This window comes from Stegodyphus dumicola, chromosome 1, assembly GCF_044657685.1.
Source record: "Stegodyphus dumicola isolate Sdum_Otavi_A_Nest chromosome 1, ASM4465768v1".
Classification (NCBI taxonomy): Eukaryota; Metazoa; Arthropoda; class Arachnida; order Araneae; family Eresidae; genus Stegodyphus; species Stegodyphus dumicola.
Window position 1 is genome coordinate 256791686 of NC_140768.1, and position 13466 is coordinate 256805151.

The 13466-nt window shown below is 32.8% G+C and overlaps 1 protein-coding gene across 1 annotated transcript in view; it reads left to right on the forward strand.

Moving 5' to 3' along the window:
• LOC118188513 (lutropin-choriogonadotropic hormone receptor-like) overlaps positions 1–13466 on the forward strand; it is a 458217-nt gene that overhangs the window by 382055 nt on the left and 62696 nt on the right. Inside the window, exon 8 of the mRNA XM_085827357.1 lies at positions 4220–4294. Within this exon, the coding sequence (XP_085683483.1) occupies positions 4220–4294 (75 nt within the window). The remainder of the gene's footprint in view (positions 1–4219; positions 4295–13466) is intronic.

Below are 13466 nucleotides of genomic sequence, written 5' to 3' on the forward strand. Positions count from 1 at the left end.
GTTTAATCATATTTTGTCAAAAGATTTTTGTCATTTAAAAGAAAGAAACTTGCTTTAGAACCCTGTGTTATGAAATTTGTAAAAAAATATCGTTATCATTAAGTCTCTGAAATGAAACTATCAGGCTACTAGATTAGAAACATCATTTACTTCCAGTTCTGTTGCAAAACGTCAGCTACAGAATGTCACCAAATCATGCGTACAGCTTCAGGTACTAATGTTGTATCATAGGAAACTTTGAAGGTTTAGTGCCGAAAGTGCAAAAACAAGAACTATGACATTCAACAAGCAGAGCGTCTGGGGCTGGTGAGCATGTCAGCAGCGTCACAAACGCAATTTGGAAAGCAAAAAGACTATGCTTTATATCTGGTGGGATTCCCGTGGTATTATCCAGAAAGAGTATCTAAAATATGTAAAACCTTCGACAGTAAGGTGCTCAGTGAGAGGCTAGTTCGTGTTGACGCTGCTATCAAGAAAAAACGTTCGGTGCAAAGAGGTCATCAAGATAATGCAAGACCACAGTGTGTCTGCATTCACCGGCTGGACTCTGTACGGACTCGAATGAAATCTTTTGTCATACCCACCATATAGTCTCGACATCTCTCCTTCGAACTTCTACATTTTTCACACCTGCAGCTAAATCTTACTTGGTACTATCTTCCATTCTGCATAGGACGTCCGAAATAAGATTGATCTGTTTTTGCACTCACGGCCACCAAGTTTCTGTTCCGAAGGCTTTGAAAAACTACGAAACGTTGGCAGAAAATCATAGATTTGAGTGGTGATTACTACCCAGATAAAGATACTGCTTTCACATTTTTTTAACTTTATTAAAAAACATTTTAGGTGGAATAAAAATATTTTTATGGATAGAGAGGTTTGAGAAAGTAAGTGACAGAAAAAACAATTGGATATCTAATTAAAAACGGTAAAGTAAGCTTCAAATTTTACCATCACTCTCATTTGAATGAATCGAATGCCTTCACGGAACATTATTTCTAACGCCTAAAGGTAACGAAATTTAAATGCGGAGAAAATTCTGAATACCAGTTTTTGAGGAAAGACAGTAAGTCATTTTAGACATAAGAAAGTAAAAATAAATATAAAAAAGTGTTTTTGCTTAAAATAAACAATGAAGATTTTTCATTGCTCTAAATTAAAAGGAAAGATCTTTTTTAACTATTTATTATACTTAAAAGGTTTAATTAATAATGATTTTCCCATCTTTCTCTTTCTTATTCTTATTACTTTAAGCAACAAGAAATTATATTACATTTTTGTTTCAAAAAGAAAATGCGATTTCATTCACGCACAAAATTTAATTAATGTTCTTTTCTTTTTTTTTTTTTTTTTTCTTAGATTCTCCAATGTTTTTAATTTCATAAGTTTTCTTGTCTATGAGGATTTGAATTCTTTTATGTTTTCTTAGGCTAATAAATAGATCTATGTTTTCTTAGGCTAATAAATAGATATTTTATTTGTAGTTGCTAATCTTGGGTATATTTTCGTAATACGTAATTTTGTTCTTTTAAAGAGTTATTGTTTAAATCATTTTTAAAAAATAGCGCAAAATTTCTATCTAGTTGGTTGTTACAGATTTCTTAGAAGATATTAAAGTAAGTATTAAAATGGAGTAAAATCTTCTTATCATAAGGGGGGTCCTATATTTTTGCATTTGTTTTATTATCTATTATAATGTTATATTTTATAATTTTTGCTTCATTTCTTATGAACATATTAATTTAATATTAATTGCTCTCTAAGAGTAACATTTTATATTTATATAGTGTATTTCTGTTAAAATTATCCTACAAATAGATCTGAAATGGGAAAATTTCTGAAAAAGAAATTATAAAAAAAGCGTAACAGCATCAGAAAAATAATATCACGGCAAACACTGTTATTCACTTTCTTTGTATTGTTATTCAACACTTAGTTTGATCCAGGACGTTATTCATTAGCATCGCTACAGCTCCTCTAGTGTGTATCGTCGGCAAATTGTTTGTGCATTTTGCTTTTGTTAACCTTTACTATAAGTATCTAACTCTGCGTTCAACAGCAAGCTTGTAACTTTTTAGAAATGCACAGGAAGTCCTAGGTTTTTATTTTATGATGCTTTTTATGGAACCATGATTCTCCGATAAGCGAAGTAACTAAAAAAAGAAAATATCCTAAACATCTCCATCCTAAACATCTTAAATTTCACCTGCATCCAATATGTAGCTGTCGAATTAGCAGCAACCAAACGTTAGACAAACAAATACAAATCTGAAAAATGCAGATTTGGTTTCAACAAAATACTACCTTTTTCAAAGCTTGAACTTTTGCAGAAAAACAAGTAACTGTTTATTTTTAAAACCTTTGAAGATTCTAGTCATGTATTATGCAGCTTCATTTTCTAAGTTAAATTCAGTTGAGCATGTGTGGGAGAGTATAACGAAACGAGGTATAAAAAATACGTGATAAACTGAGGACGGGCGAATAGGAACCAAAAACCAAAGATGGGTAAAATCTAACAAGGTATCATGAATTTCATATTCATTCTATACATAGTTTTGGATATAGGAATCAGCAAACAGACAGGTACAAAATATGCAAACAGTGATTAATTTCTATGATCCCGATTATTGTTATAATCCGTAAAATGAGCTAAACTTCTGCTGTAATACATATATATATATATATATATATATATCAAGAAGAAAGTCTGTTTGTTTGTTCTCTAATAACTCAGTCTATAGCTATTGCCACCAAACTTTCTACAATTCTTTTCTGGGTCCTGGAAAAGGTCGACGTCCACTTTTTTCCAAAAACCATAGCTAAAATCAGAGGTATTAATTAAAAACTCAGAAAATTAATAATTTTCACTCTCATTTTTCCAAGTGGCAACAGTCTCGCAAGCTGGAGATGAAAATCTGCTTTATTTCGGAAGTTGTTGCCACTGATCGCTTTCAAATCGTACAGTTTGTCAATAAAAAAATTTTATGATGAAATAAAAATAACATCGCCGAAGAATAAACGCATTATTCCCGATTCCAAAAATTCACGGGAAGCCATTTCGACTATTCCCATCTTCGTACGACTTAGCCCAGCCGAGATATTAATTAAAAACTCCGAAAGCATTAATTTTCGCAATCATTTTTCCGAATGACAACAGTCTCACGCGTTAGAAATAAAAATGCTTTATTTTGAAAAGTGTTGCTACTGCTCGCTTTCAAATCGTAAAGTTTGTTAATCAAAAATTTGTACGTTTTACAAATATATATATATATATATTATATGTATGAAGAATGTCTCTTTGTGTGTTTGTTTGTTCACGTTATTGATTTCTGATTAACTATGATCGATTTTTTGCCACATTTAATCGACAAAAATTGTATAATAATAAAATTGCAAAATTATGAAATATTGGATGGAACTTAAGCTTTTACGACCATTTTATTAGAAAGACGAAAATTATTAAAAACTGCGAGCCATTATTACTAATATAATAAGAGAGAATAAGCTTATTTTTCTATTGAAGTTTTATATCTGGGTTTCAGATAGCATCAAACTGAAATATGTATGACTTTGAATCTTATTTTTTGCATTGCTATTAGCAAATTACAGCGGTATCGTTCGCTTTGTTGTTACATACATTACTCTGAATCTAACTTAACTGCCATCGGGTACTTCCGCTAGTAGACAATGAAGGAAGAGATACATGCTAACGTAAAAAACTCAAAATTAGACATATGGGCATTCTTATTTGGATGTGGAATATCAATAAAACTTCTAGGACGATCAGACACAGATCCGTCTTCTTCAGAATCAAACAAATTCAGAATTTGTTTGCATCTGATGAAAAGGGATATGTATCAGATCGCCCTCGAAACAAATAGAATTTTATTTATAATCTACGCCAAAAAAGGTTGCTATTTTGCTTAATTTTAATCAACAATTATTCAAATTTTATAATGCGCGAATTAATTGTTTTAGTGCTCTTTTAAATAACTTATGAAAATCTAAAATTTCTCACTGTGTGCCAAATTTGGTTCAAACAGGCCCATGGACTTTTGAGTTAAAAATCTTGCTGTCTTCATGTGATTGAATATATTATATACTGCTTCCATCTGAGTCATTATAAGTATAGTTGATATTACACATTTAGTTTCTTCATCTACTATATTTCAGTTAATTATATAATATAGTTAATTCAAATATTCTTTTTAATTTTCAGAAGTCTAAAAGGTAATTCGCAACTGAATTCAATTCACGAAGATGCGTTTTCTGGTCTGAAGAATGTCAGAACACTGTAAGTAATATCAATTTCTTTTCTGTGCCCATTTTTCTTTTTAGATCAAAAGGGGCTATTAGTCTCGAAATGAGATTATGTGTCGGTTCCCTTTAAATGGCATATTAAGTTTCAAATCGTTGCTACCAAATATTATTGCTCTGCATTAATTTAAAAGAAATAATATAATGAAGAATCTGCATGTACGTATGCATGTGTGCTCCTCGCATTGTGAAAAACGACGATACCTAGAGCCATCAGATATTGAATAAAATAATCAATCCTTCACCCGAACATGTGCACACGGAAACTCGAACTTTCAATTTCGAATTTGCTTTATTATCTATTTTATATTTTGTAAAAGATTAACGAATTTTTAATTAATAAACTCAAAGATTTGAAAGCGAGCAATAACAACATTGTTCGAAATGAAACATTTTTATCTCGCACGAAAGAAACTCTTGCCATTCGAAAAAATGTAAAATCTCTCAGTTTTACTTAATAAATTCATGCTATAAGAAAGTAATGTGTTGCCGTGGCTGAAAATAAGATATTTTTATCTTCCACACGCCAGGCCATTCCGCTAAGCCTAAAACACTTTCAAATTTAATCTGGAAGGTTATTGAGTAATAAACTAAGTCAATAAACACAGTTAAGAATAGTTGTTTCTCCTTTTTAATGTGGTTGACGTAAAAAAACATGTATTAAAATCATGAGGTGTCTAAATAGAAATATTCCTAATATGTTTTTAATTAAACTAGCTGGATTCATTAAAATCATTATAAGTTTTTTTTCCTTTTTTTATGATAACTATTTTAGGCGGTTGGCTGTGCGAACTACTAGTTTTCAAAGAATATATAGCGAATCTAAAAATATGTATGTCAGTGTCTAACACTCCATCGGGGGGTGAATTCTAAAGATACGGTGTTTTTAAATATTTTATAATTTTGCTGTTAAATTGAATTTTATGTGGCGTAAAGTCGAAGAACGTGATATTAAATAAATAAAGTTAACACATAAAAATTTAATAATAAAAAGACAAAAGAAATTAAAAGAAATGTTTCGCCATCTTTGCTAAGAAAACTGAATATTGATATGATGAACTGAGAAAAGATTGCAAAAATATTTTTAAATATATGCCAATACTTAACACTGCATTGGGAATTCTAAATATATGCTGTTTTTAAAATTTTGTGGTTCTGTTGAACAGTACGTGATGTAAGCGTTAAGAAAACGATGCTTAAATATAAAGCTACAACGTCATATTAAAAAATGGGGGGGGGAGTTAGTAGGAATGAATTAACAGCAGACTGATAGACTGCGAGCTTCTTGAGAGAGTAAGGAACTTAATAAATCCTTTTGGGTGATAGTTCAAATTTAAGAGCTTTCATGATTTTTTCACAGTAATAATAATACTTTCCCATTTTAATTACATTTATAGCTTATTTGAATATATTCGTTTCATGTATTTTATAGCTTCATATCTGCAAGAATAATATTTCAATTTTTTATCGGATTAATATGGTGGCGTCGAGCTTGAATGCTTCAAAATGTCGTTGTGCTAGCTAGCGTCTTACGTTGAAAAAAAAATGACTAAAGGGTGAGCTCATGAGACACTGTATTTAAAAATGAGAGCTACTCAACTGATTCAACGATTTTAGCAGATACGAATACTGAAAATACTTCTTTTCTTGCTGAATTCAGATAATAAATTGCAGGGTTCAATGACATTAAATGGAAACTGTGAAACCTTCATACTAAATTCAACGATTTAATACACTAGGAATATGGAAATTCTGCCTAGATTATCCATATAACTCGAAAAACGAAATTTTAATAAATAATTTCACCTTGTTTGCTTTTTCTCACAAGATCGCGAGAACAGATTCCAGCATATCAGAAAATATCGTTTGCATTTCAATATACGTATTTTACTACACTCTCACCTAGTATCAAACATCGCAAAGACCATTAGGAATTCTGAAGCCAGAAACCATAAAAAACCAACTGTGCCTACGAGGGGATTCCAGCCACGGATTTTCTGATTGCTAACTAGCCATGCCTTCTTGTTAGACCACCAAAGCGCGCAAGAGATAATAAGATAATTATTTAGATTCTTCCCTTCTTAAAGGAAAAATGGGATGACGGCTGAAACCCAGAATTACCGTTTGCCACATTTTAGCTCGGACTCTAGATATTTCGCCAGAAAAATGAAAAATCAACTAGGATTCAAAATATGGATCTTCCAATTGTTAGTTGGAATTTCTAACTACTTAGATCACGAAAGCATACGCGGGGAAATGCATAATTATTTATACTATTACTCACAAACTTGTAAATAAAGATGCTTATTGCGACCAGCTACTCAGCTTAAAAAGAAAATTTAACAAGTTCCTTTAGTAAACATAAGTTGTATATGCTATTGTAGATGCAGTTTGTCTCTCACAGTTATACGTATTTCTTCGTCACCAAAAATAATTATTCAAATAAATGCATAAAAGTATTTTCAAGTTACATGGTTAACTTTAAGGGCTTAAAAAATAACAAAAAATATTTTTTTAGCTTTCATAATATTTTTTATCGTCAGGTAACATAAAATAAAATTAAAAGATTGCTTATGAGGATGAATTTTTAATCGAAGTTCTCAGAGGAATTAAAATGAGCCGAATACAATTGTTCTTACACATGACATTTTTATATTACCATTTCAATTTAAGTATATTCAATCCCATTCAAGTAATATAAAAATTAATGAGTTGAATAAAATTTGAAAAAAAATTAATAATTTAAATATACATTCTCAGAAAAGCTCTCTACTGGAATATCGGTCAATAACCGTTTAATATTCAGCACCTTCTTTTTCTCTGTAGGTGGTGCACAAATATTTCTTCCCTGTGACTTCAAGAAATGGACTGACAACTATTTTCGTCATAATATACTTCGAGATCTCAAACACACGCTTGACAAATAACTCCTTATAAAACTTTATAAATTAGGGTGCCAAACAGCGGTAGATGTTAGACTTCGGAAAAAGTCATTTTCTTTATTTTTAAAATAAATGCACAAACTGAGAAAAATATCTACCACAGCCACCTTAGAAATTTATTCACGAGATCCAAATCATGCAAATTGAAAGAAAAATGAAGCAACCGCAATGACATTTGCATGTAAAGTGCGTCATGCACGTCGTAAGAAATTTTGCATGAGCCAGATGTTGCTTTTACAGATCTTGAGTTCATTATTGTGAAAAAAGTAATTCGTAAAAGCAGGATTTTTGTTGTTTTCCTTTTCTCTCTTCTAGAGGGACAGATGCTGTAAAATAAGTTCATATAAACGGAAGAATAAACTGAACTTTAAATAAAACCAGAAATCATTCAGTCAAATAAGACTTCTTGTCAAGCAAAGATGTATATAATAGATGTTCTTACATGATAACAAGTGTGCCAGAGGAAATTAAACACAGATTCCGAAATTTAGTATAATGATGATCAGCGTATAAGGTATTTCTCCCGCCTTCTTAGCATGCCTTCGTGGTGTGGTGGTCTGCACGTTGGGCACGTATTCCAGAGGTCCGTGGTTCGATTCCCGGCGAAGGCGTTGCTCAATTTTCTCTTCTTCTGCTTCCAAAAAATACCTAATGGCTTTACAGTGGAGCCTGAACTAAAACGGTTGTGGATGATGATTCTCCACACCCAGGATTTGGCGATTCGGTCCCCTAAATTTCCCAACCGCCCTTTAAAAGGGGGAATATATAAGGTATTTCTCCCCCTTCTTAGCCTGCTTTCGTGGTGTGGTGGTCTGCACGCTGGGCGCGTATTCCAGAGGTCCTTGGTTCGATTCCCGGCGAAGGCGTTGCTCATTTATCACTTCTGCTTCCAAAAAATACCTGATGTCTCTACAAGCTTTACTACTTTTCGCAAGAAACTACTACAAGAAAGAACTGTAACACACTTTTTCCCTGCCCTTCGAGTACATTAGTTCTAATCATTCCCTTCCATAGTATATTAATTTGCGGTTAATCTTTGGATTATGGTAACTTGGTGATTTTTTGGCGAAAATTTGGCGACCAACCCTGCTACAGCAACCTGCTAGTTTTTGTTTGAATGCTATTTTGTTTTCATAAAGTAAAGACACTTTTTTTTTCCTTCTTTACATTTTTTTCCAACAATCTGCTATCCGAATTACGCTTATGCTGGAACTTTTATGGAACAAAAGTGCTTAATCATGACGAAGATTAGGTGCGAAATTGGGAGAAAGTGCAGAATCGCAAACTGCTTGCCGCGTTTTTAAGAATTGCACATACACGGTATCCATGTACACGTCGACCTATTTTCACTTAAAGAAACATCCCAGAATTGCACAAAAATGGCATTGCGCACACTCTTGGCTTTATCCATGTACACTGCTAGTCCTAGCTAATAACCTTTATCGCCTTACCAAAATATCGCCAAACTACCTGTTACCATATTCCAAAGATTAGCCTAATTTGCCATGGTACATTTACACGGAGCATATTATTCTTGCGACATTATTAGCTCGGCTAGAATTATCACAGGTACAAGTAGTACCGTGCGGGACACCATTATTTCACCATTGGTTGTACAAGAATAGTTCCACAGTTTTGATGCAGAACACTTTGAAGAACGGATACGACTATCTTCTCTCCCTCTTTTTTTGCCACTAAATCACTCGAGAGGACTTCTGACTCGTCAAAATTTTAAGTGCTATGTTCTTCGCTGCTGGCGCATAGGTGAGGTCCTCTGGTGATTGTGTCGCCCTTACGGATACTATATGTATATATGAACACATACATGCATACGCACACACGTGTATACACATACACATATTTCTGAATTCGGCACTGATAACAGAAGAGTACCCATTTTTAACTCCAGTGCGCGAGACTGTTGCCATTCGAAAAAATGTAAGACATTTATTTTTCAGTTTTAATTAACAATATAAAAATATGTATGGCAACCTCTAACACTCTATAGGGAATTCTAAAAATACACTGTTTTTAACATTTTGTGATTTTACTGTTGAATTAAATTTTATATGGCGTAAATGTGATTAACATGATATTTAATTGAGTTACACATAAAAAATTAAGAACAAAACGCCTAAAAACATGTGTTATCCATCTTACTATACTCTTACTATACATCTTACTATAATTACTGCACCATATAGGTAACAGTATGACTTTCTTCAGTTCCACCCCCAATTTTAATGGAGAGCACCGCAGGGGAGCGGGTCCGACAGTCTCCCACCCCTCTATCCCTGCCATCAACCTCTCGATAGGACTTTCGGCTCGACATACATTTAGAGTACCCCTATACCGCACAGACACTATACATTTACAAACATCCATGCCTTATCTGGGATTTGATCTCGGGCCCTTCGGTACGGCAATTAGGTCACTAATCGTAAAAGACATTAACAAACTCTTTTGGGCCAAAATCTTTAAAATCTGAAACCTGTGAGATTTTTTTTATTTACTTTAAATAAACATTATGATTTTAGACTAGAAGAGAAACACGCTAATGTGACAATCAAAATCGTAAAATCAACCTTGTATTTAGCGTAAGTATATTGAAACACTCAATCGATTTCGAGGACAGTTAAAGGTCCCTCCTCATCAGGAGAAAGAAGTACCTAGAAAGAAGAAAAGTAAAGGGGAAGGAGTCTCAGAAACACGTGGTCCTTATCAGCACTGCACGTGGTTATAACCGGATTTTTAATCAGAGTTACAGTGGCCGCCTACTTTTACTGAGCCAGGCTATATGATCAAACATGTAACACAAAGGACATGAAAATTAGCGAAGTTAAAAATAGGGAGCGAGGGGCAACTGCACCTTCACGATCAAAATTTGAACTTCGGATGGTTCTGAATCATTGATGAGCAGGCTGAGACCAAAGCTATTAATGTAATGTACTGTATTCAAACTTGCTAGCTGCGACCAAAACAAAATTTATGACTTCTATGTACACCTGAAAAGAAAGTGCCTGAAATATTTCAGTATGAATGCAGAGTTCATTCTTTCCAAGCAACAATCAATTCCTAAATATTTTGTTTTGTTGCCAAACTAGAAAACTAAAACTTTGGACACTTCAGATTAATACGTATACGTATAATTTAAATTTAATGTAATATAATAACTTTCTCTCAATGTCAGTAAAAGAATTAACATGGCCTTAACATACCGGGCCGCATATAAGCAAAATGTACACTGCTAGGACAACGGCTTGAGTTTGGCCAATGACAATCCAGATAAGGGTCACCATTAACTCCTTTAATGATGAGTGATACACTCTTTAATGATGAGTGATATCACATTTCTGACGTTTGTTTACATTCTGCTGTTCGGCGTTACGAATTTCGGCGTTTTCTTTCAATGAAAATCATTTTTAATCTGCAATGTAAATTTGCTCTAGTAATGCTAGTTTTTTTAATTTTTCTTTAAAGTATTATTTCTTACTGTTCCAGAAGGAATATAAATTTATGTCACAAACTTTACAAAATTTCTTTCTATATGCGTGTGTGTGTATATATTCTTCATATCTGTCAAGCAAATGGCATTCACTAATGTAATAAATTGTCATCATACACACTAAATCGAAAGTGTTATTAATTATGCTTACAGAAACAAAGTACTTAATACCAGATTTTGTTGATTAATTTGCATTTTTAGAAATAGTTGAATAAATTTCTTACCTTTAATAAACAGAGTGAACCCTCTCTAAAATGACCACCAGCAGTTCTACATGGTTTTAATTTTGCGTAGAGCTTGTCATCTCAAGGAGAAGATGTTCAGTACCAGAATTTTTTGTATATTGAGAAGTGTCAGTTTCAGAGGTGATCACAAAGAAGAGTTTTGCCATGTTAATCTGTTCCTAACTTTTTCGCAGGGTTTGGTTAATGTGATTATGGCAATGCCTCGAGGGCTATCTGCCTAAGGAGAGGGATGCCTTTGTGGAGGACTTTCTAAGGGAAACTTGTTTGTATACACGTTACACATGGGAAAAACCATGAAAATGTTCATGCAGCCAGCCTGTTCGCTGGATTCGAACCTCAGACCGAACAACTAGTGTTCAGCGACTTTACTGCTCGCCGCTGGTGGACACCTTTTTTTCAGGGAAGGAAGTGTTTTCTAAGTGTAGGACATAACATATCAGTCTAAATGGTCCACATTAAGATTTGATCTAGGAAATGAATAATGTTGAAGCTGAAATTAAAATTATATAAATTTGAATGCCATGCATGTAATGTGAATCTCAAATTTAGTTTCCTGCGATGTGATTTTTTTAATGTAAAGATCAGGCTCTGGTATATTAATATATATATAAATTTTAAATATAGCATGAAGTTTTATATTTGAGTATAATACTGAAAAATGTTAGACATATGAGAAAATAAATGTATGTTTTCTTCACATATTATGAATATTCCTTCCTGATTTAAGGGAACATGAAGTTATACAATTTCAAATCCACTAAAAAAATGTATGATAGTCACAAGTTTGACAAAAGATTCTTTGCTCAAATGATAAAAAGCTTTGGGGCTTTGGAGAACTTAGATGCTAATTAGAAATGTGTGCTAAATACGAGGCCAATGCCATCCATATAAATGCACTGCATTAATTTTAATACTGTTTAGGTTCTTATGCATTATCCCTTTGACCGGCCAAGTAGCATGATTTAGTGCCAATTATGGATGACTGTGCCTTTAGTAATTCCATAGCAATAATTGGTGCTTGGTTACCATAGCCCAAATTTCCACAAACGATCAGTGAGATAATACATAAGTATCCTATTTTATATTGACATGAATGAAAACTAAATTTTTTATCATATACCTTTGTACTAAAAATTTTTTTTGGTTCTTGGTTTGGTTTGGTTTATTTAATTATGCAAATGCTTTCATGGAGAACTTTCAAAGGGAAACTGCCTCTTATACACATTACACCTGAGGAAAACCATGAAAGCGTCCATGCAGCCAGCGTATTTTGCAGCATTTGAAACCCAGACTGAATTGCTAGTGTTCAGCGACTTTACCACTCGGGCGCTACTGGTCTGGCCATCGGTGCTATTAAACTAAAATTCATCTATATTTATAAAGGGCCCATCAGAAAAATGCACACACTTTAACTAATAAAATAAAATTCTTGTGCTTTAGTATTGAACTGAATTATAAGTTAATTAAATCGTACATATCAAAGGTTAGCGTAAGTTTCATATAATATTCCTGAATATGTACCTATACAGTTACTTAGATTGCTCAAAGTATTACAGTGGTAGCCATTAACAGCTAGACGCATAGCACGATACTGATCACTTATTTGAACTATGTTTAGTCGATGTGTCTGAGTATTACAGTGGTAGCCATTAACAGCTAGACGCATAGCACGATACTGATCAGTTATTTGAACTATGTTTAGTCGATGTGTCTGAGGGGACTTCATAATTTTTTGATGAAGGACCTGTAGCCTTACCGATTTACTATGCTACACAACATCCATCCAAATTTATTTTGGTTCACTGTCATGTGTCACATATATGTGAGAGTACCAACATGTTAAGGAAATATCATACTACATATTATAAAGATAATTCAACTTTGAAACCAATATATAGATATCATCTGTTAAAGTCTGTATGTATTTTTCTAGCATATCCTGTATGTGAAGTTGTACTTTTCATTAGTCCCACCTTCTAATTAACGTAGAGGTATTACTGTACAGAATATATATGAAACTGAACTGATAAATTTTCATATCTGTCTCTTTCATTTATTTGCTTTTCATATATTTCTTAATAGTTTTATTTTTGATGTTGCTTTACATGATGTCAATTTAAGCATAAGAAAGCAGAGAACAAAAGAAATTCACACTGAAACTAAATTTAAAATTAGTATGACGATTACTAATGTAAAATAAATAGTGGCTAATTTATTATCAAAATTACATAAGAAGGCAAATGAATAATTAGCATATTCAGATTTTAATTACAAGTAAAAATTTTATATTTCTAACAGTTAAAATGCACATATTACAATGTTATTCATTTATTACTCACAACCAACTCAGCAGAACTCGTCAAATTTTTAAAATGTGCCAAACTCTGGCTACCATGCTCATAACAATCCTTTAATAGGGCCGTTTTTGTATACATTATTTGTGTTGTATTCCAAGTT